Source organism: Pongo pygmaeus, chromosome 19 (genome assembly GCF_028885625.2).
Source record: "Pongo pygmaeus isolate AG05252 chromosome 19, NHGRI_mPonPyg2-v2.0_pri, whole genome shotgun sequence".
Classification (NCBI taxonomy): Eukaryota; Metazoa; Chordata; class Mammalia; order Primates; family Hominidae; genus Pongo; species Pongo pygmaeus.
This window is the reverse complement of record NC_072392.2, coordinates 15274921-15298553: the sequence shown is the minus strand read 5'-3', so window position 1 is coordinate 15298553 and position 23633 is coordinate 15274921. Positions and strand designations below refer to the sequence as shown.

At 42.8% G+C, this 23633-nt stretch overlaps 1 protein-coding gene and 1 non-coding gene across 5 annotated transcripts in view; one reads left to right on the top strand and one right to left on the bottom strand.

The window, feature by feature from the left end:
• TEKT3 (tektin 3) overlaps window positions 1–12849 on the top strand; it is a 38942-nt gene extending 26093 nt beyond the window's left edge. For 2 of the 4 annotated variants that reach the window (XM_054457402.2, XM_054457404.2), the window contains exons 6-9: window positions 2438–2581; window positions 4190–4412; window positions 7841–7995; window positions 12513–12849. In XM_054457402.2, the coding sequence (XP_054313377.1) occupies window positions 2438–2581; window positions 4190–4412; window positions 7841–7995; window positions 12513–12729 (739 nt within the window). In that variant the 3' untranslated portion in view covers window positions 12730–12849. Of the gene's footprint in view, window positions 1–2437; window positions 2582–4189; window positions 4413–7840; window positions 7996–8587; window positions 8800–11641 lie in introns of those variants that run through there. The other 2 variants (XM_054457406.2, XM_054457405.1) reach the window with 2 other exon arrangements.
• Window positions 5223–5325, bottom strand: LOC129018436 (U6 spliceosomal RNA). Its single transcript, XR_008495267.1, has one exon. It is a non-coding gene; the product is annotated as a U6 spliceosomal RNA (small nuclear RNA).
• Window positions 12850–23633: the final 10784 nt, after the last annotated feature.

The following is a 23633-nucleotide window of genomic DNA, read 5'->3' as shown; positions in this document are numbered from 1 at the left end:
CTTTTGTTAACATTTTAATTTTGTAAAAAATGTGTATATATTCATGGGGTACAAGTGCAATTTTGCTTCACTGATATATTGCACTGTGGTGAAATCAGGACCTTCAGAGCATGTATCACTGGAGCAACGCATATTGTAACCACCAAGCAACCTTCCAACATCCCACCCTCCTCCCTCCCCTCCTTTGAGTCCCACTGTTCATCGTTCCACACTCTCAAGGCATATGTTTTCAACCACTGTTCCAGCCAAGACCTGAAAGTGTGTATGAGAAGGGATTTTCACTTGAGGTGATGGGAAGTAAAAGGCTGTGAAGTCTCTATTCCAACTCCCCAAGCCCCACCTCCCAAGAGGTGAACTGTAACAACAGATGCTTCATGAACATTTCAGCCCCTTCTCTAACACGGTCTCAGCTTAAGACAGGAAGCTTGTGGGACATCTTGGTCCCAGACCAAAGGAGAAAGGCCTTCTAGTCCTAGAATTTCAACATAATCACCTAAGGCAAGAGTCTCAGCACAGAAGTGGCAAGGGAAGGGAGCTTTTTCATTTTTCATCCTTCGTATGTGTATACTGTCTTAGAATTCACAAAGTGCAGATCATTTGCATGCTGCTACTCTCATTTACACTTTACAAATAAGAAAAACAGCTTTGAGAGGTCAAGTGATTTGCTCGAAAGCACAGGCTAAGTTGAAGGGAACCTGCAGCTAGAATTGACTCATTCCATTCAACGCAGCCTTTACTGAGTGAACGGCTTTGCTCTACCAAAACCGTTCTTAGGTGCTGAGAATACAGAAATTCCCAAGCTCATTCAGCTATCCTACTTTTTCAAATACTAGTTATCTGTCAGTGGCTCCCTACTTTTTATCTCTAGCCTAGACATCTCTTTCAAATTCCAATAATCTCCTTCATGTCTCCCATGTAGATGTTCAGTGAACACTCAAGTTTACTATGTCAACTGAACTTCCATCTTCTTCCCTAGCTTCTCCCTCCGCAGCCAACCCCCCCCCCCCCTTAGTTGATGGAATTCCATTATTCCAACGACTCAAGCTCTTTGTTTTTTTTCTCACTGGTGTTCAATTTCATAGGAGATTCTCTTGGTTCTATCTTCAAACCATATCCAGAATCTGAATACTTCTTCTTGCTTCCTTCACTTTCATCCTCTTGGTCCAAGCCACCTTCATCTCTCACCTGAGTAACAGCAGTGGCCCCCTAATGGGTCTTCCTGCCCCCGGCAGTCTGTTCTCAGACCAGCACCAGAATGATCCTTTTAAATTGTAAGTCAGTGGCCTCCAATTTTACTCGAAGGAAAGCCTGACTCATTCCCATGTCCATTAGGGCCCTGCATGATCTGATTCCCCCTTTTTTATGTCTTTGCTCAATGTCACCTGGTGAGACCAATTCTGGCTATCCTCTTTAAAATCATAACCACAGTCCTGGTCTCTTTTTTCCTGCTTTGCTTTTTAGCATTGTTCTTCGAACCACACAAATTGCCGATTCATTGAATGTGCTGTCTCCTTCCAGAAGCATGTCGGCTCCTTAGAGAAGAGATGTTGGTATTGTCCACTGATGCATCCCAGGCTCGCAGAATGGTGTCTGCCACATAGGAGGCACTCAATAATTATTTGTCGAATGAAGTATTCCATGTGGCTCACCTGTCACCCATGCCTGCCCCCAGGGTCTGTCTTTGGTAATAAGCTGTGGGTCCCCTGTCTGCCTGGCAGTGCAGGCAAGACCATACATCTCAGAGCTCACCGAGGCCTCTTCCTTCCAGCAGGGTGGCTGCTGGAGTGTGTGAGCCTGGGTGGACCATTAGTTCTCGATCTCTGCTGAAGCCCTCTCTCACTCCTGCCCTGGAGGTTAATTTTGATCCTTGGTTTTTATCTCCTGGCAAACTTCTTAGCCATAGCACGACCACAAACCAAGGTTACCAATGGATGGCAGGAGGCTCAGCTATAAAGGCCTCATGATTTCTTGGGGATTTATATTCAAATAATGGAGGAAAAGGGAGCTGAGATATAGAAGAGGAAAAGGAAAAGGAAAAGGAAAAGGAAAAGGAAAAGGAAGGAATGGAAGGCACAGATGTGGACAGATTACTTTGAACCCGTGTCCTGTCTGGAAGAGTTTGTGTGTTTTAGGGAGATGGGCCCCAGCTGGGGCTGCAGATCCTGGACCCCTGTTTATCTTCACCTGCTCTACCCACTTCCATCCCACCCTATGAAAGGAGAAGTGTAGACAAGGTGGGAGTTAGGGTCCCAGTGACGTAGATGTATGGGCATATCCAGAGAGTGCTCATTTTGACTGAGAAATTGAACATTGTGTGAAGAGGGAGAGATGGTGAGAGCAACAGTGAGAGAGGTTCCAATATGGAAGGGCACTCATATGTCCTTGCAGGACAGCGTCACCTGAGTGTGAAGCTCCACTTCCCGACTCTGTATTGCAGAGCTGACAGAGCGTCCCAGCATGAGCTGGAAAAGGACCTGAGTGACAAACAGACGGCTTACCGGATCGACGACAAATGCCACCACCTGCGCAACACGTCAGACGGTGTTGGCTCCTTCCGCGGAGTGGAGAGGGTCGATGCAACGTAAGTCAGGCACACGCCACGGCCGTGATTTCGAAGTCATTTAACTTTTTCTCCTTTTGAAAGGACATAGCTTACAGGTTAAAACGGAAAGCATGGTAAGATATCTGAAGGTGAGAAACATACCCAGCTTTGGACAAGTCTCCAGTAAGCAAGCACGTTCTGTGGTCAGGCCTTGATAATTGCATCCTGAATTCTTTTGTAAAGGAATATTTGTTATTTATATTTTCTAACTATGAAAATAACCCTACCTGATGCAGAGGTCCTAGAAAAACACAGACAAGGCCAGGCGCAGTGGCTCACGCCTGTAATCCCTGCACTTTGGGAGGCTGAGGTGGGAGGATTAGTTGAGGTCAGGAGTTCGAGACCAGCCTGACCAACATGGTGATACCCCGTATCTACTAAAAATACAAAAATTAGCCAGGCGTGGTGGTGCATGCGTGTAATCCCAGCTACTCAGGAGGTTGAGGCAGGAGAATCGCCTGAACCTGGGAGGAGAGGTTGCAGTGAGCCAAGATCGTGTCACTGCACTCCAGCCTGGGTGACAGAGTGAGACTCTGTCTCAAAAAAAGAAAAAAAGAAAAACACAGACAAGCCACACATTGCCATTGTATAGCATGCCCTGGATGCTGTGGGATACAGGCTGAAAACAGCTTGATGCCTTTCCTACCACAGTTTGTTCAACTTACCCCATCAGTGGTTTCTTTGCCAGGCCCCTGGATGCAATTTTGGGCAGGATCCATGGTCTCTTGCAGCCACTCCCTTAAAAAAGTTAACTTGATTGAGGTGAAATTCACATACCATATAATGCACGCAGTTGAAATATAGCCTGTCTGATTTTTCAGTAACATTGTCTATAAAATAAATATTCTACTTTAACATGAATTTGCCTGGTATATGGATTACTTTTTTGAATGCGCAATAATCAACCTTTTTGTTTTAAACTTTTGAGCATTTAGGTTGTTTCTCATTTTTCAGGGATCAGCATAAATATGGCTGAAATGAATATCCTCACACATATATCCTTGGATACATTGTTTCCTTATAATACATTTCTAGAAGTGGAATTTCTGGGTTTTCCACATTTGAATGAAAGGCTCTTGGTTTGTGTTGCCTCTTTACCCTCCAGGAAGGTTGTACCAATTCAACATTCTCATCTGTAGGATACGAGAGAAACTTTTTCTAAATATGCTCGCCAGCACTGCAAATGATCATTCTCTCTACTCTTACTAATATTTCCTTAGTAGGCTGTTTTCATTAATGCTTCTTTGATTACCCTTGAGGTTGAGTATTTTGTCATATGCTTATTGATGTGATGTGTGACACATTTATAATGAACCTACACGTTCACATCATTCATTAATCCTTTTACCCCTGAAACTGGCAGAAGAACTAGCTTATGCTTTAGTTATATAGAAAACTGATTAGCAGTAAAATAAGGAATAATTAAGGAAAGTTTAAAATAAGCCTCACTGTGATATTTACATTAATATAATGAAGCTAGGATCAGCGACCTGGGGGTTTCTCTCTCACAGGATAAATTGTTGCCTAGCGATCCTGTAGGCTGATTCATCACTCTCACCGTTGTCTGCCTCTGCTTCTCTTTTTCAGTGTCTCAGTGCCCGAGTCCTGGGCCAAATTTACAGATGACAATATTCTCCGCTCCCAGAGTGAACGGGCAGCTTCCGCTAAGCTAAGAGACGACATTGAAAACCTCTTGGTTGTGACTGCCAATGAGATGTGGAATCAATTCAACAAAGTGAACTTGTCTTTCACCAATCGCATTGCTGAGACTGCAGATGCTAAGAATAAGATTCAGACGCACTTAGCAAAGGTAAATCAACCGCCAGTGGTACCCCTTAGCTGACCCGGACAGAGCGGTGTGCTCTGGGACCACAAATCTCTCACCACTCCCAGAGAGGCAACATAGGCATGTGACAGCCTGGCCACACAGAGCAAGAAAAATTTAAAACAGCACAAAGCATGCCATTTATTTCAGCCAGGTAGCCAGGTGTCAAAATGAAACTGGAATCCACTGGTATTTGGAACACAAAGAAGGCACTATGTAATGAAAGGTTCTTAGTCTTTAAAAGAAACAAAAATATTATTATTAAAGTTTAATGAATCGCTGTATATAACTAGGAAGTGAATTTATTATTAGAACATATGGTAGAAATGTTTTCTATTAAAGTATTTCAGAACCCTTTTCTGGAATACAAAATCAAATACAGGAAACTGTTAGGTAGTTCAAAGTGTTTCTGATATTGAAAAATTTTAAGTGCTCTAAGCGTAAGAGTTTTACAATTACTATAAAATGAAGGAGTCCAGCAGAATTCGTATGTTTCAAGATAAACAAGGAGCTCTTCCTTTCCTTAATACCAGTCTTGGAGCTCTTACTGTTTCTGTGGATTATGCTGCATATAGTTTGTTGTGTGTTATTTTTTAAAATTGACGAAAAATAATTGTACATATTCATGGGTAGACAGTGATGTTTTGATACATTTAATGTATGGTGATCAGGTCAGGGTAATGAGCAAGCATATCCATCCTCTCAAACACCGATCATTTCTTTGTGTTGGAAACATTCAATATCCTCCCTCTAGCTATTTGAAACTATATAATGTATTGTTGTTACCTATATTAAAAAAATATGTGACGTTTCATGAATTTGCATGTCATCCTTGCTCAGGGGCCATGCCACCCTTCTCTGTATCATTCCAATTTTAGTATATGTGCTGCTGAAGCAAGCAATGCTGTTTCTTATTTTTAAGAACCTTGCACCATGAGCCATGTTGCCTACGATGGTTTTACCCAGTTGAGGGTACCACATTTTCTCAGGCTGCAGTGATTTACCTTTCCTTCTCATGGTGCCTGCTTTAGGCAACAAATATTAGTTGAACCAGACAGCGTGCTCCATGCTGTGAACAGCAGAGAGAAGCATCAAATGTAGTTTTTGTTCTTAGGAAGTTTACATTACAGAGAAGAAATACTTGCATATGAAAAGCTCATAAACAATACGAATAGAATATTGCAAATCATGATTATCAAATAACAAGTACAAAAGTGTTTTTGGGGTTTGGAAGGAGAAGTGACCATTCCAGGTGGGGCCACATCTTGAAGAAAGCCTTGGAGACAGCAAATCAGAGGATGAGTTGAGGTCTGTAAAGAGTCTGGTGTGTGGCCGGTGTAGATGGTTTGTGTCCTGGGAGAGGAACATGGAAAAGTAGGTTGAAGACAGGTTGTAGAAGACGTTGATGAGGTTAATGGGGTCAGACACTATCAATTGTAAGACGACATTCTAAAGGCCTTTTAGAAGGCTGGTGTGACAGAGTTCCTTCTTCAACAAATTTTTATTTACTGATATGTTAGTTTGCCAGGGCTGCCCTAACTTAAAGCACCACAGACTGTGTGGCTTACACAGTAGAAATCAATTTTCTCACTGGAGAGAGAGAAAATTAATTAATGGAGGCTGGAAGTCTGAGATCAAGGTGCCAGCAGGGTTGGTTTTCTCTGAGGCCTCTCTCCTCAGCTTGTAGATGGCCACCTTCTCCCTGTGTCTTCACATCGTCTTCCCTCTGTGTGTGTCTGTGTCCAAATTTCCTCTGCTTATAAAGACACCAATGTTGTATTGTATTAGGGTCACCCTAAAGACCTCATTTAACTTAATCACCCCCCCAGAGACACTATCTCCAAATATGGTCACCTTCCAAGGCACCAGCAATTCGTACTTCAACATAGGAATTTTGGGGGAAGAGGCACTATTCAGCCCTAACAGGTACACTCAAGGTATTGTGCTAGGCACTCAGGGATGTACATACATCTCATGTCTTAGAGACAAGACATGCACATAGAAAACAGGAATTTGCATCAGAAAGGTGCAGAAAGAACTTGGAAACACAGATGAAATGTGAACACAGTTTACAAGAAGGAGCAGTTGTTTCCACTGGCAAGAGATCAAGATGGTTTCATGGAGCACACAGTATCTGAAGAAGGTCTTAGTGATAGAAACAGTGAAATGATTTTTAGCTTGGGAGGGAGGTCAAAGCTCAAGTGACAGATTGAAGAGTGCCTGGATTACACAAGTGCTAAATCTGTGATTGCATGAGATCTCTGTAGTGTAGAGAGGATATTGCAGAGACATCACCCAAGGACAAAGCCTTGCACTGGAAGGGAATGAGGAGTAGTTGGAAAGGAGGGAGTTGGAACAACACTTGGCCAGAGAAAAGAAGATGAGGGTCTTAAGGAGAGGGAGGTGTCAGAGAGGCCTCGAGGTCGGCTTTGAAACTGAAGTTTCATGGCAGCAGCTAGGGCCAGAGACAGAATCCAGATGCCACTGGGAGACTGGGTGGGTGGGAAGTGAAGGGAGTGGGCACAGCCGTAGTTGAATACATTTGGCAGAGGACTCAGTTGGGACTGGATGGGGAAGTGGTGGTAAAAACATAGGGTTTCAAAAAAACAGATGATTCTTGATTGTGTCTCCAGGCCATGGAAGGGAACCCAGGAAGAGGGACGGTAATGGGGAGGATGTGGAGCTACGGGAGTGCAGAGATCAAGATGCGTGGAGAAGGGAGGTTTTTCAGAGCATAGGACAGGGACTCTCTTTACAGAGAAAGAGGAGGGAGAACCAAAGAGGGATCCATGTTTATGCAATTTGGGGGAGTGGCCTCTTTAAGAAAAAACGAATACAAAATCAGGAATACAAAATTGCCAGTACTCCTCTGTTGCAAGTGAGGTACCCTGAAGCTCAAGCCTGATTCGCTGCAAGGGAAATCCTCTGCGAGGAGGAAGCAATGCTGCTCCAGTTGGTAGGAAGAGGAAGTGGGAAGAGATGCATGGACAAATGGATGTGAGGAGGGAGACCAGGGCCACTCAAAGCCTCACTTTTATCAGAACACTGGTCAGTAATTAACAATGGCCATTGGGGGCAGCATGCAGGGAGCCCCTGATTTGTAGCATTTGCCAATTTCTGTGGTTGAAATACTCCCACTCTGGCTGATTTCCAGCTACCAAAATGAGGTTGCTGAGCCTAGGGTTGGGGAGAGAGGCGCCGCCCACTCTCCAGAGCAGGTGCATGCCAGCTCCAGTGAGACAAGTGGGTTCCCTGGGGCAGGACTGGGAAGGATAGATGGTCTTGGTGAAGCAATCTCCTCATCAGCGAGGTCGAGGCAGGTGCTGGACATGGAGTGGACAGGCAAGAGGTGGGAGGCGGGTTGTTGAAGGGACCACACCAAAGCCTCAGGCGGTTGCTTCTCTTTGTCACAGACCCTGCAGGAGATTTTCCAGACTGAAATGACCATAGAATCCATCAAGAAGGCCATCAAGGACAAGACTGCCTTCCTGAAGGTGGCTCAGACCAGACTGGACGAGCGCACTAGACGGCCGAACATTGAGTTGTGCCGAGACATGGCTCAGCTACGGTAAGGTGGGAAGGGAAGGCTCGGGGCTCACTCGGAGGGCCACCAGACCAACTGTGGTGCCAGGCTCTTTAGAAAGCTGCTTTCTGCCCATACACATCGTGTAGGAGCCTTCTGTGAGAATGGTAGTAATGGGGAGATGTTGAATGCAGAAGAGTTTCAGTGTGGGATGATGAAACAGTCCTGCAGATGGATGGCGGTGACGGTTGCACCAACAGTGTGAATGTACTTAATGCCACTGATCTGTACACTTAAGATTAGTTAAAGTTTTATGTTATGTATATTTTACCACAAGTCCTTAAAAAAGGAAAGGACATCAACGCTACACGCAAAAAAAGTGCTATTAAGCCTTTAACTCATTCATGGAGGCCAGTGTGGTGTTCGGGTTCTTTTGCACGTTCTTGGAGTCTTCGGAGTTTCCAGAACTCCTGTCTTATAAGCAGCAGTTTTTGACTTCTGTGTATTTCTCAGCATGGGGAACGCAACAGAAAAGGGACTTTCAGTACCAATTCCACTGACTCCTATCTACTCATTTGCTGTCTTTGTGACTGAGGATCTCATTTAAGTTTATTTCAATGTGTTTCATTCTCAGTAGAAATCAAAGCCAGCTGGTCTTCATCGAGCACAGCTCCTGTATATACACAGCAGGAGGAATCTGACCCCACAGTTTATCTACTAAACACTACATGAATTTTATTATTATTTTCACTTTGAAGATTCATTTTGGGATGGACCTGTAAGGAACTGGCCAAGATTCCCTCCCCACCCCCGCCACAATCTGGCTTCATTTCCAATTTCCCAATACCTGTGAGTCTGTCTTTTCTTTCTGGGTTTCATCATTGCTATTCTTAGGTCCTAAAATGCTCCATGCAGAAGTAAATCAACTTGATAGCAACTGGAGGAGCCAAGTGGCAGTGCGTGAACTCTTGAAGCCTTTCTGTTGCAGTGGGGAGATGCCACTCGCTCTGCTTCCACGATAAAATTCTCTTATCTTGAAGGATTGATCCTAGGGATAAAATAAATAAGTGGTGGTTTGAGACAGTGAATTTCCTGAAATGGAAGGAAGGGGGATCTTGTGAGGCCAACACTGATGATGATAATAATAGTAAAGATAATGATGGTGATATTCAATGCAATGATAATAATAGCTGCTACCATCTCTTAACCTGACTCGATGCTGGGCACTGCCCTAAGCACTTTATACTATCTCATTCATTACCTTCATATTACAAGTGAGGAAACTGAGGCAGGAGTGGGTGAGTGGCTTGGCCCAGACCACATTTAGTGGTGAGAGAGCTGCAGTTTGAGTCTTTGCCTGTCTCACCCCAGAGTTCTATTCCACCAAGCCATTTGCTTCTCTTTCTCCTGTCTTTTACGTCGTGTAATGCATTTACCATCCCCCTGTCAGGTACCTGATCTCATTTGAGAAGAGTTGGCAAAGTAAATGCTGCAGCTCATCTCTCTCTCACACAGAGGATGAAACTGAAGGTCACAGAGGAAATCATTCTGATAAAACACCTTACGTGTATAGCATGCATGTTGTCTGTGTTGAGTGCCATGAGGCGTGCTTTACGTTGTACGCACATGATCTTCATTTCCAGGATGAGTTGTATTTCTCCTGGTGGAGCTGTTATCTAGGCCATAGCGACAGAAGAGATCACTCAGTCTGCATGTTTTTCAAAGTGGGTTCCATAGAACCCCTCTTCATGCACAGCTCATTATTTAGGATAAGCAGCTCTCCACTCCAGAGACTAGATGGTCCCCCAGCCAGCCAGCTGGAGGCACCTCTCTGCTTTAGAAGAACCCAGCAGTGAGCGCACACCCACTTGGCCTATTAGAGTTAGATCACCAGTTTTGACTTTATGTAAATGTTATTAGGAGAAGCTGAGCTGATGTTTCATTCTCTAAAAATCTCTGCAGAGTCATCAAAAGTGGAGATGGGAACAAATAAATTGTTTATACTGCCGTTAGACAAACACAGGGTTGCTTTTAAAATGGGTTTTGGGTAGTGGTCTAATAGGACTTTGGAATTATCAAACAATGAGGCATTCACAGCTTCTCCTGAGGAACTGAATGATTTTTACTCTTTTTTTTTTTTTCCTTTTCCTGGCTAAACAGAATTTGCTTTTCTTTCACTTCCTGCCGACTTCATGGTATGTCTATTTCCTCTGCTCCTTTACTGACTTTTGAACAAAACCTACTTTTGTTTCTGTCAAGTTTTCTTGTTAAAATATCCTTGCCAAAAATCTTTAGGATTATTATTGTGGGAGGGGATTACTTTCCTTTTTAAATGGATGGTTCTGAAAGCAGCCCTTTGGCGGTCTAGATTTAGAAAAAATAAAGATCATAAACTAAGGGGAGTGGGGACTGAAAAAAATTGCTGTTTTCATTTCAAGACTTACTTTTATTTAAAAATGTTCTAAACGAGTTATTTCAAAAGTGATTCTAAACATTCTTGGCATTTTTGGTGGCAGGCCAGACAGACCAGGCTCTGCTCTACTTAAATAATCTTTATATGTATATATATATATATATATATATATATATATATATGCACACACATATATATATTCGTTTGTATATATATATATATATAAACTGTGGTAGCTTTATTTGTATTCGAATGCAAGATGTTTTGTGGTTCTGTAATTCCAAAAAAAAGAAGAAAGAAAGAGAAAGAGTGACTTCAGCAGAACAGCTCTCTGCAATCAGCCAAGAACAAGGAAACTGGGAGTGAAATAGGGCCTTGAAGATGATGAACAACATATTTCTAATCGACGCTGAGGGAAGTGGAGCGTGTTATTCCCTAGCTGTGTCCATGCAGCAGTGTGAAAACAAGTGTTCTAACTGCCTACATTCTGTATCTCTTGATTTTTTTTTTTTTTTAGCATTGATGTTTTGACATGTATATTTTCAAATGTTCCCTCCCAGATAAAATTTCCACTAGACTCGTATTTGGCTGAAAGGAGTAAAGACACATATATCATCCTGCTCTGTTTCCTACGTTGGGGTTCAGGGTTCCTATTGAAGCCAGGGAGGGTGGGAGACAAGAGGCAGGCCCCGTGTGATTGTAAACAATCCACCATCAAAAATCCCATTACCAGCCATCTGCGGCAGCCTTGCCAAAGATCTGTTTCTTTCCTAGTGATATTTTATACCCTGGGATCTTTAAAAAGGCTTTCTTTTTTAATTCAGTTTGACCTAAACAATAACAAGAAATTTGCTTTCTGATGAGTTCTCAGATTTTGTGTTTACTGTCCCCAGACAAAACCAAACTTTGGCACTTAAGCTTTAATTCTTCCCCTCCCCATTGGAAAGCAGGAGACAGTAGAGCTTGTAAGATGAAAGGTGTTGCACAGCGTGGATATGTTCCCATGGCCTGTTGTTGCTTCAATGAGCCCACATGGGGGCCTTTACCAGCACCTTCCTCCTCTTAGGCCACCTTCAAGTGGCTTGGAAGTGAATGCTCCAGGCTCCGTCCTGCCTTTCCTTCCTTTTTATTTCCTTGGATCTGGGTCTTGTTCTTAGTAGATCCCATGGATTCAGACCTTTGGGCAGTTCCCTACCTCCCAAGACATCCTCCTTCACCTAGGGCATGAAAGTTGGTCCTCACCCAATAAGTAATTTTTTCACACCTGTATTTTTGCAGGAGGGGCTGAGGATGCAACCCTGGGCAAGGACAGCAGATGCTGCAAGCAGACAATCACAAGACCCTGAGTGCTGTAAAAGGCTTGGTCCTCTTGGAAGTCACAACACTGGGCAGCAGATGGTTTCCGGGTTAAGGGAGGGACTTCTGGAAGAAGTGTTAATTCACCTAGGATTTGAGGATGGGATAAATTAGCGAGATGAAGAGTGGGTTAGGAGCATTCTGAGCTTAGGGGACAGCAAGAGTGAAGGCCTTGAGGTCTGAGAAATTGCAAGCATATTCCAGGATGTGTCTGCAGATGATGAGATGGGTCTTCCTGGGTCTCTGCTTCTACTCTTCTGTCTCAAGGAGCTGAGAGGGGAATGGGGCCAGGAAATGGGACCCAGTTTCTTATTATGGCCACTGAAGCTCTGTATTTCCTTCTTAGCTTCCTGGATAAGCAGGTGCAGCTTACAAACACATGTGGGCCCTGTGTCAATGGAGAGGGCAGCTTATGAACCCCTGGGCTCTATTTCCTAGTCTGTAAAACAAGGAAGTTGGTCTTGGTGACCTCTCTAAATTCGTTTTCCAGTTGTGAATTTCTGTGAAACTACAGAATTGCCTTGGCATAATGACTTTAAAATGGTCTGGATATTTTTCTATAATTATGAAATCCTTTTCTATCTCCTGGGACATCTACATTCCCATTGGTTCATTGTTACCATTCTCTTTATATTTCTTTATATTTTATTAATTTCATGCACCTCTCATTTGCTGATAAATATATCCTAAAGTAAAGAAAATGTGAGCTTTGCATCACTGGTTACAATGTGATGTACTTGGAGTTGCGTAAGCTACATGCTGACCTAACCATGCTGATTCCTTTATGCTGCAGCCTTGTTAACGAGGTACACGAGGTTGACGACACCATACAGACCCTGCAGCAGCGCCTGAGGGATGCAGAGGACACCCTGCAGTCACTGGTCCACACCAAAGCCACCCTCGAGTATGACCTAGCTGTCAAAGCCAATTCCCTGTACATTGACCAGGAAAAATGCATGAGCATGCGCAAGAGCTACCCCAACACCCTCCGGCTGGTCGGCTTCTGCTAGGGACCCCATCGGGTGTGGTTTTGATACCCCTAAGTTAAGGCTGAGCCAGAGCACTGTCTCAGCATTTGAACCAAGTGCTAATATAGTCACTTATTAAAGGATTATGCTGATGGAAATGTACCAGCCTCCTGTCTCGGAAAGCCTTTTGTTCGCATCCAAACCTTAATTTTCTACTATTTACTAGGCGTCTGGGTTATGGGAAGGATATGAAGAAATATAATCAATCTAATAGAGAAGGTAAAAGGATAACTGGTGTGATTCTTGTCATTTTGTGTGTTAATCCGAATGGGCTGGAAAGGAGGACTGTATTCTCTCTGAGGCAGTCAGGAATCATGAAGTAGGTGGTTTCTGAGTTTTACTTTAAAGGATCCACAGTGAGAAGGGGAAAGGCCACTGGGTATGAGGTAGTTGGGGTAATTTGATCAAAAACAAAGGTAGAGAAATACAGAGTGCATTTGGAACAATAGTAGGTAGGGCCAGCTTGGCTGTGATTCATAATGCATAATTCATAATGTGTTCTGCACGTCTCTTTCTATTCCACTCTCATCTCTCCAATTCAAACTTTCATTACTTGAGCATTGCTTTCATAAAGCCATGTCCATGCTCAGAGATACTCATCAGTTCCCCCAGCCCCTGAACCTGGAGTTGAACACCCGCTGCCCCACTTCTCCAGGCACCTCGCCCACTGTATTTCTTCATCTGTGACACTTTTGTCCTATGTACTGACCATATATTCTTTATATGTTACTTACCTTTACATTTTGTTTATGGTTTTTTAAAGTACAGAATTAAAAATGTGTCAATGTTTTCTGTATGATTTATGCCTTTGGAATTATGCTCAGAAAGCACTTCTGTATCCCAAGATAATTTATAATTTATTCTAATTCTTTTGTATGTTTAAAAGTGGCATTTAATCACCTGGAATGTATGTTTAGATGGTGTAGAAAGCATGCTAGTTTTGAATCCTTTTGGTCTGGGAGCTCTGAAATGGGAAGATGAACCAGGAAGGGAACAAGGTTTTCTTTCTTTTCTCTCCTATTTCTCACGCTTGTGTGTCTCTCTCTCTTATTAGCATTTCTCTCTGTATCCTTGTGTTCTCCTTGCTCTGCCTTAACCACTGTCCATTAACCCCAACTCCATTTCCTTCTCTCTCTGTTTCTGAAAAGTGTTTTAAGACCTTGGTTAGTCAATTTCACAAATCATCTCAGAATGCCAGAAGAGTGGATGTCCAGATGAGAAGCTTGTATTGGGGTTGTGCTGTGGTCTCAGTTTAGAAATCAAATTGTAGGTTTAGTTGTTCTGTTTTTGCCTCTAATGGAAACAAAGGTATATAAATGCCACTAAAATTTTTAGCAATGAGAGTAACCAAATGTTGGTAGTTATGACTTTTAGACAATAGTAGGAATAAACATAAATTCAGCATATCTCTTATTTGTTATGTGTTTGGGGTAAAACCTTTCTGACTTTTTTCATGAACTATATATATTTTTAGGAATATATGCTTATGTAGTCCTTTTACTGAAGCATATATATTCCTGGCATTACAAGACTGTGATGGGAAGGAAATGTAATTCAAACATAGAAAAGTTTTTTTGTTATTTTGGTAAACCGTGGGCAAGGCTAAATTCCACAAATAAACATTTGGTTTCTCATCTAAAATGTTGCAGCTACTCCAGGAGGGTAAATATTCTAATGCTGAAGTCCAAGAGCTCCAAGGCTCAGAAGCGTGGTCCTGTTTAAGAATCTTAGGACTACAAATACTGGCACATGATCTGGCTTTATTTATTTAAGCCCAAACTATCTTTAATATCATGTGGCTTTAAGAAGGGCTGCTGGAACGTCAAAGGCTTCCACTTACCCAAGCATCATTCAGATTTAGAAATGTGTGTAATTGCCCCTAAATAACCGAGTTGCCTATAATTTTAGTAATTTCCATTTATGTCTCCGGAGAGTGTTGTCATAAACACCTCACCTGGCACTTTTGAGTCCTGAGTTCATGCTGTAAATAGCTGAAGTGTGGGGTCTGATTTTAGGTTATAATTTTTGTTTTGCACCAAAAACAGGGGCGGATTCCTTTCCTTTGTATGAAGGGCTAACCCAAAGCACAAAGGAGGAGGTGAAGCTGCTGCTCATCATTGTGCCTGAGTCTTTCCTTGCAACCTCCCCTCTTCTAGCCCTGGCCCTGAAACTGTTCCCAGCAGGGCTGGATTCACCATTGGCACCAACTGCCAAGACCAGCCTTCTATGCAGAGTGCTCTGATATTATCTGAGCTCTATATTAATATATATGGTCTGATAAGTATTCATGCATTCATGGGGAAAATAAACAATACTCAATCTCTTCCCCAGGAACGGTGAATCAATTCACCTCGGGGGCCAGTCCTAGACCACTGGGAATGTTTATCTGGAAGGTTGAGTTGAGAAGGATCCTGAGAGGTCAATAGATAGTGCCATATGAAGCGGGTGCTGTGGCTCATGCTAAAGTCCAAGAGCTCCAAGGCTCAGAAGCGTGGTCCTGTTTAAGAATCTTAGGACTTCAGCATTTTGGGAGGCTGAGGCAGGAGGACTGCTTGAGGCCAAGAGTTCAGGACCAGCCTGGGCAACATGGGGAGGCCCCATCTCTCTACAAAATAAAAAATATTAACCAGTCATGGTGGCACACACCTGTGGTCCCAGCTACTTGAGGGGCTGAGGTGAGAGAATCACTTTTGCCCAGAAGGTCAAGGCTGTAGTGAGCCGTGATCATGCCACTGCACTCCAGCCTGGGCTACAGAATGAGACAGTTCCATCTGCAGGGAATCCAGAATGGGGAAGTGGCTGCATACATTCCCTCATCCCTCTCTCTAAACAGCTCTGAATTCTTTCTCAGCTCAGATAGATCCTTGGCTTTCAACATCAGAAGGATCTGTCTTGTGACTTCTGGCTCATTCCCATAGGACCTACCCATTTGCTAATTTTGCTAGGAGCTAGAAGCAGACCCTTTCTGTAGCCCACGTTTTCCTTTTAGCAAGGAAAGACCCCTAAATACACCACCATGACTCCTGAACAACTCAGATGGCATCATGGTAGAGTGAGGGGAGAGCTTATTGGGAACAGGGAGCTTTTCATAGCTATTCTAAATAATATCCCCTTGTGTATGCACAGGGCTGTGGGAACCATAAAAATAACTTTTTATTTTGCAATTACTTTTTTCCCTCCCTGTAAAGTAAAGGTTAATTTTTAAGGTGATGTGAAATCTTTGGACTAAGTTTCAACATTCCTGTCTTTGGCATTTTAGCCCTGCAGTCACTCAGACATAAGAACGCCTTCCCTACTTCCACAAAAATGATGCCCTACTTGCCCAAGGACCTGCTCTTTAGCAAAACTGCACATTTTCTGATAATGAAAATCCATATCTGTATTGAGGGCCACCCATTTATTTGCAACAAGCTGGTTGTGTTCATCTCTCAACCCCAGTGCTCTTCATGGGTGTAGGAAAGACAGGGGCTCCTGAAGAGAGAGGAGGACAGGCAACCTGAGAGGAAAATAATAAGCCAGGTCCACAGACAACACCACATGTAGCACAGTCTGAAAGATTAACATGTTGGTGCTTTGCAGCAGTGCTAGAAGGGGTGACCAAATTTCCCAGTTCCCTAAGGTAGATATCATAGATATTGGTGGGAAACACCTGTGGGAAAATAACCATGCCTCCAAATACTCATGTCCTTGTGAAGTCTTCCCTCCTTGAATATAGGCGGACTCTGTGATCACTTGGACCAATAGAGTGCAATGGAAGTAACACTGTGTCAATTCTAGGTCTAGGCTTTAAGAAGGCCTGGAAGCTTCTGCTTTTGGAAGCTGGCTGCCATATGAGAAATCTGACTAGCCTGAGTCCACCATGCTGTGAGGAAGCTTAAGCAGCCCATGGAGAGGCTCCCCAGCCAACAGCCCTAGATGAGCTCTCAGGCTAGGCAGGCACCAACTGGTAGCCATGTGAGTGAGGCCATTTGGGATATTTCCACTCTCCTAGTGCCCCAGCTGATACCATGAGAGAGAAGGGCTCTTCAGTCAACCCACAGAATCTCAAGAAATAATAAATTATTGTCTTAAACTACTAAGTTCTTAGGTAATTTTTTACGTGACAATAGACAACTAAAGTTTTCACTGGATTCTCAGAAATCAAATTCCTGGAGAGGAAGGACATCTAACATTTGTGGAGTGCTTATTATGATCCCATCATATAACATGACAATCTCCTGAGTCCTCTTGGCTGATACTCTTAACTACCATCCTATACTGTTAGTTGGTCTCTGAGAGGAGAGTAATCCCTGACACTGTTTCCCTTCTCAGCAACAACAAAAAATGTGTAAAATGATTGTATTATTGGAATTAGAACTGAGGACAGAGGCATTTAAGAAATTTTTACTTTCGGAAAATGTGTATAAAATTAAAACATGAGTGGGATCCAGCTTCTGTGTCATTGATCCTATCTTGCGATTGATACATGTAATGATAATGATAGCCAGCTTTTCCTGAGCAGAAGAACTGTACGTGTATTATTTCAACATCATGGCTAAGGTACATACATTTAATTATTTATATTCTAAAATGGGAAAATTGAGACTTAGGGAAGGAAAATAACCCAAAGCCAAACAGGGGCACATTTCAGAGTCAGGAGTTAAACTCAGATGAACTTGCTTCCAAAGCTCTTTGCTATCATCCTACAGTGCCTTCTTCTAAGCTGTTTAGAATGAATTAGACATCCTCAAAAGTTGTGTTTTTAAAGGAAAATTATTTTAAAACCAATGTTTTAATATCCCAACAGATATTCATGAAGGTGTAATATTTTATTATAAATAATCAATACCATCAGTACAATAAATTTTACCATAGTATTGCCAAGTCTTAGCTCTAAACTTCTTTGATTCTATCTTTAAGTAGAATTTAAGTATAAGAGCTGAGTATCTATGTACTCTGTTTTTTCAGATAAAGAAAACCATTCCCTGACAATTTGATTAAAGGTATATGGAGGCTAGTCCCACAACTCATCAATGTCAATGGGTATTGCCAACAGGATGCTAGAAGAGATTGAGTGAGGTACAATTATTTGATTTCCAGAACTCTGTCATTGAAAACCAACCCTGGTAGCAATTAGTGGCTTAGAATACTAAACTATTTACAGCATTCCACCTCCTTAGTCCCTTGTGGATGAGTGGATCCATGTGACCGAGCAGAAGGGATGTGAGTCACTTCAGACTTGCATATTTAATTGCCAGTGTGAGATTGTCCAAAGTTTTCTTCCTTTTGACGTGACAACCAAGAACATTTGAGATATTCCCTGAGCCACCACAATAAACAGAACTTACTTGCTGACCCACTGCCGCCATTCAATATGAGGAAGAAATATACTCGTGTAGTCATAAGCCATGGACACTATGGAGTTGTTACTGCAGCCTAACCTAGCCTATCCTGACTGATGCACCAACCAGAAGAAACAGCTGAATGCAGGGACTATAACGTGAATGGTCATTTTCCACTCTGAAATTCAGACTGTTTAGTTCCCCAGAGTGCAGGTAGTGCTGGCTAGGCAATTGAGCACATCCCATCCCTAGAAATAGCAGGCTAAAATGAAATAGTTTTCAGCTGGGTGCAGTGGCTCATGCCTGTACTCCCAGCACTTTGGGAGGCCGAGGTGGGTGGACCACTTGAGGTCAGGAGTTTGAGACTAGCCTGATCAACATGGAGAAACCCCGTCTCTATTAAAAATACAAAATTAGCCAGGTGTGGTGGTGCATGCCTATAATTGCAGCTACTCGGGAGGCTGAGGCAGGAAAATTGTTTGAACCTGGGAGGCGGAGGTTGTGGTGAGCAGAGATTGTGCCATCACACTCCAGCATGGGCAACAAGAGAGAAACTCCATCTCAAAAAAAAAAAAAAAAAAGTTTTTACCTATTTAGGAAACAGGACAAAGCAAGGCCCTCTAAGCACAGGATAGCTAGCCCAGAGGTGCAGGTATTTCTAAGACTATGAGAGCCAAAACAACCCAAGGCGCTTTAGTGTTAAAGCCCTCAGAAGCTATAGAGTGGGGATGGCAAGCTCAAATGCTTATGGGGCCAGCCAGGAGATATAAGCGAAGGTTATTCAGCTTTCCTGGTATCACTTTACTATAACAGAAACAACAGTGAGGTTCAGTGGCAGCTGAACTTCAGCTGCTGGGTTGGAGAAACAATAAGGAGTTTTAGGGGAGCAGAGAGCAGGCCTCAAATAAGCAGGCCTGAAGAACATGTGCCCAGACTAAAGAGGGAGCCTCTATTCTGCTCTGGAATGTGCCCTGTGTGGCTGGAACTGCTGTACCCTGCTGTTGAGGTTATTGAAACCCTGGTAAGAAACAGAAAGCTCTGGCTTGGAGATTGAAATAAAACTATGAGGTCTTCAGATGCTTATCTTACAAAGCAACTTAAGAAGGATAACAGTAGAGACGGGAGCCCCAGTTTAGTCCTAGAGCTTAGGTTTGTTTTATTCATACTTTAAATTGCAGTGTCAGTGGCCACACTGGGCCTGAGATGAACTGAGGCCCAGAGATGCAAGAATGTACCAGCCGGGACAGGTAACATGATGTGGTTTTAATTTATGGCACTAGTGTACAGTCCAATAGAAAATGGGAGATTGAGTCATTCTGGGGGACCTAGAACTGTAAAATTAACTTTAAAAGCATATGTTGTTAAAAATCAAGAAATATGACCTAACCTATAGTGCAATACCTGTTCATCCATGTCTACAAAAACAGCATTATAGTGTAGCTTAATTCTATTCATAAAAAATAAAAGAAGCTTGACATTCTCTAACACAAAATTTGAGCTGTCAATTGGGCAAACAGAGGAAGATGCACATGAGCCGAAGACATGGGCCTTACTACAAATTCCAAATGGATAATACAAAAGGACATGACGGCACATAGTCTTGTGATTCTTCACCTTTGCATGATTTTACAGACTACTGCGTGGTTAGAGTGTAATTTTGAGTTGAAGAGACATCAAATTAAAATCGAATAACCAGATTGGCATTAGTGAAATACTCTGGCTCAGTAAAGACATCAAAACAACTAGAGAATTATACTAGTCAACAAAATCCATCCCATGATGAGAATGAGAAGCTCTGTAGCGTCAGTTATGTGATGGATATAATCAAGGTAGCTGCTTATTTTAACATTTAAACCCTATCTATATATTTATATCTGTATATCCATATATGTGAATATTTTTGGGTAGAGCATCCTTGTTTTTAAGAATTTGAGTTTTAATGTTTTTATGGCCAGGAAGGTGAAGCAAATATATAATATTAATTTATATATACTTTTTTCTTTTTTTCCTCTGTCCATATTACCTGCATAGCAAATGACTTATATTTTATATCTTAATATTATATAAAATTATATGACAACATAGAAATATATTATCCTTTTAGGATGATGAAACATTACAGATGAGGCTAAATTCTTTTTTGACCTCTACCCCCCAGTCACAGCCTCTCTCTCCTCAGTTAAATACTGTTATCAGTCAGATGAGACACGCTTATGTTTTTAGTTGTAAAGACTGCATTGCTTGGCCTTTTGGAAGCCATTGCTATGTCTTTCAAAATAGAGGTTGGAAACCCGTAAGGCTTTGAGGAATAGTCTAATGAAGTCTTTTTTCGTAATCAATAAAACTCCCTGAAAAATATATAAGCAAGTCAAATTCAGTGGCAAGTGAGAAGAATACACTGAGACCCAGTAGGAACAATAGGATGGTCCAATAATACATAAATAAATCCAAACCTTTGGATTTACTGTCTCCCTGCTCTCAGGCTGGTTGAATCAGGTGTCCTCAGTGACACTAGCCTGGAAACCGGATTTGGACTGGGAATTGTGGTATGCTCACCTCCAGAGTCATCCTCCTCCTGTCCCCCCGCCAATCCTTTGAAGAGATGGTCTATAGAAAATTGCAATTCATCCATTTATTCACGGATTCAATAAACAAATTTTTACTGAACACCCTCTATGTGCTAGTGCTTTATGAGACCATGAAAATAATATGATGAATGAGACAGAAATGGGGTCTGTCTTCATAGAGCTTACAGTCAGTGGATTAGATTGGCAACCAATAATCATACAAAGAACTATGTTAATTATGAGAATTTATAAGGACTTGAGTGTTTGGGCCTTGGGAGGCTTTTCAAAGTTGGGACATTTAAGCAATTACCTGAAAGGTGAGAAATCAATATGCAACACGATGGCGGCGGGAGAGCCCCCATGGGTGTTCTAGATAGAGAGAAACACATTTTAAAAGACCCTGAAAATTTGAGTAGCTATCTATAGGAGTTATATATGGGCCGGGCCAGCTTCATTGGTGTGAGACTCAGAAGGGTGTATGCTTGGTTTAGTGCTTTATTCTCACCATCTTGAAATTCTATGTATTTATTTATTTATTTTTGAGATGGAGACTAGCTCTGTTGCTCAGACTGGAGTGTAGTGGCATGATCTCAGCTCACTACAACCTCCGGCTCTTGGGTTCCAGAGATTCTCCTGCCTCAGCCTCCTGAGTAGCTGGAATTACAGGCACGTGCCACCACATTAACTAATTTCTGTATTTTTAGCAGAGATGGAGTTTCACCATGTTGGCCAGGCTGGTCTCAAACTCCTAACCTCAGGTGATCCTCCCGCCCTGGCCTCCCAAAGTGCTGGGATTACAGGCGTAAGCCACCATGCCCAGCCCATCTTGAAATTCTTAATAATTTTTGAACAAAGAGCCCTGCATATCCATTTTGCACTGGGCGCTTCAAATTATGTAGCCAATCCTGGGTGTGTGAGTGGGATCTGGAACCCTTTGGAGGGTTTTAAGGCAAGGAGTGCCTTAAAGTCCTAAAGGAGCATGGTGGTTGTGCTGTGAAGAAGGAAAAGATGGACATAGGTATCGCCCTCGAGGAACTAAGGGTAAGGCTGGTAATGCCAAATCCAGCCAAGGCATTTGTTAAAAGTAACATATTATAGAAATATATTGAAGAGGATCTGGGGAAATTGGAGGTCCGGCAGTCATCTAATAATATCCCCTCGTTGGGATAAGCTATAATCTCTTATACATTGCCTCCCAATGTCTTTCCCTGAGCTGAATACCATGCAGTTCCCTTTGCCTTTTTGACTGAAGGCTCGATTTCTTACATCGATTAAGAAGCTTAAAAACCTGAGAGCCAGCCGGGTGCGGTGGCTCACGCCTATAATCTCAGCACTTTGGGAGGCCGAGGCGGGCGGATCACGAGGTCAGGAGATTGAGACCATCCTGGCTAACACGGTGAAACCCCGTCTCTACTAAAAATACTACTCAGGAGGCTGAGACAGGAGAGTGGTGCGAACCCAGGAGGCGAAGCTTGCAGTGAGCCGAGATCACGCCACTGCACTCCAGCCTGGGTGACAGAGCGAGACTCCGTCTCAAAAACAACAACAACAACAAAAAAAAACCTGAAGGCTATAACTTCCCATTTGAAGCCTCAGATTATCTTTTAGAATTGCTTGGTATCTTTGGCTGAACACTAGGGGCTCCTGTGTAAGGTGGGGCTACCTTTCCAAGGTAGCCTTTTCCTCTTCTTTCCTATCATTCAATGAGCCCAGATGATTGCAATGGGGTCTTTCAGTTTTTTGTCTGAATCCCTACTAATCGAGTTCCATGGACACACTGGAGTAATCTAGAGACAGAGGCTGTCTCCTCTGCCAAATGCAGTGTTTCTGTTGTCTGTGTAGCTTCTGTTCTAGGCATTTCCCATAAATAGTATTTAATGACATTATTGGCAGACACACCACCCTTCTTGTAGTGTTTTATCTATCAGCACTGTCCAATAGGGCTTTCTGCAATGATGGGAATATTCCACATCTTATCTGTCTGAATGATAGCCACTAGCCACATGTGGCTATTGAACACTGACAAGAGCACCCCATGAAAATTTAGGGCACTAAAGCTTAGCAAGGTTATATAGTTGTTGAATGTGATGCAGCCAGAATAGGGCAAATCTGAACCTAAACCAAGATCTGTTCGTTCTCAGTGATCTTTTCTCTATACAATGAATGGGTGGTCTCATGCAACAATTCATTTGCAAAGTATTACAGAACACCTATTATATGTAATGGTCATTTTGGGGATGGCAAGAAATAAATAGCTCCAATGGGTCAAAAGGGGTGACCAATAAGAAAGGAAGAGAGAATCACTTTGTTGATCTCCACGAGCAGAGAAGAAACAAAGCAGGGTCCCTGTGTTGACCTCTGAGAAGATGGAAGAAGGAAGGGAGGTGAGCCCTTTTGTTCACCTTCTTAAGTCCAGAGGTGTTACCATTACTGTTGTACAGTGTAGCCACGTTCTGTGTCTAGGTTCAACAAGCAAGATCCTTGATCACTTGAGGGTCTTCATCGTTTGACACATACAGGCTACATGTGGGAAATCCCACTTATGCCACCCAAGGTCTTTGATGAGAGTGAGGCTGAGTAACCTGCCCAAGCCCACATAGCCACTAAGAGACCAAGTCCAGCTTGAAATCCAAATCCTGTTGACTTCAGTATCAATCAGGGTGGCAGCGAGTACAGATGCTGCAAACGACGTCTGTGCACCGACACTGGGGTTCTTGGGTGCCAGGGTAAGAAATTTTGATTAATCCTGTTGGGATCAGGATTAATAAAAGTCTCCATGGAACCTACTTAGGAAGTAGGAAGAATAAGCTAGTGGAGGCGGTAGAGCGGAAGGAGGAGAAATCACATGGTAAGGGTTTGTAAATTAGGGGCTCCTTTCATGCACATCCAGAAGATGTCTTGGAGGTGCTGGGACAATGGTGCCATCGGAGTGTCAAGGAGAGGAACTGTTCTGGGAGACCACAGGAGAGCGGGCAGTTCCTTTTAGATCAGGAAGGTG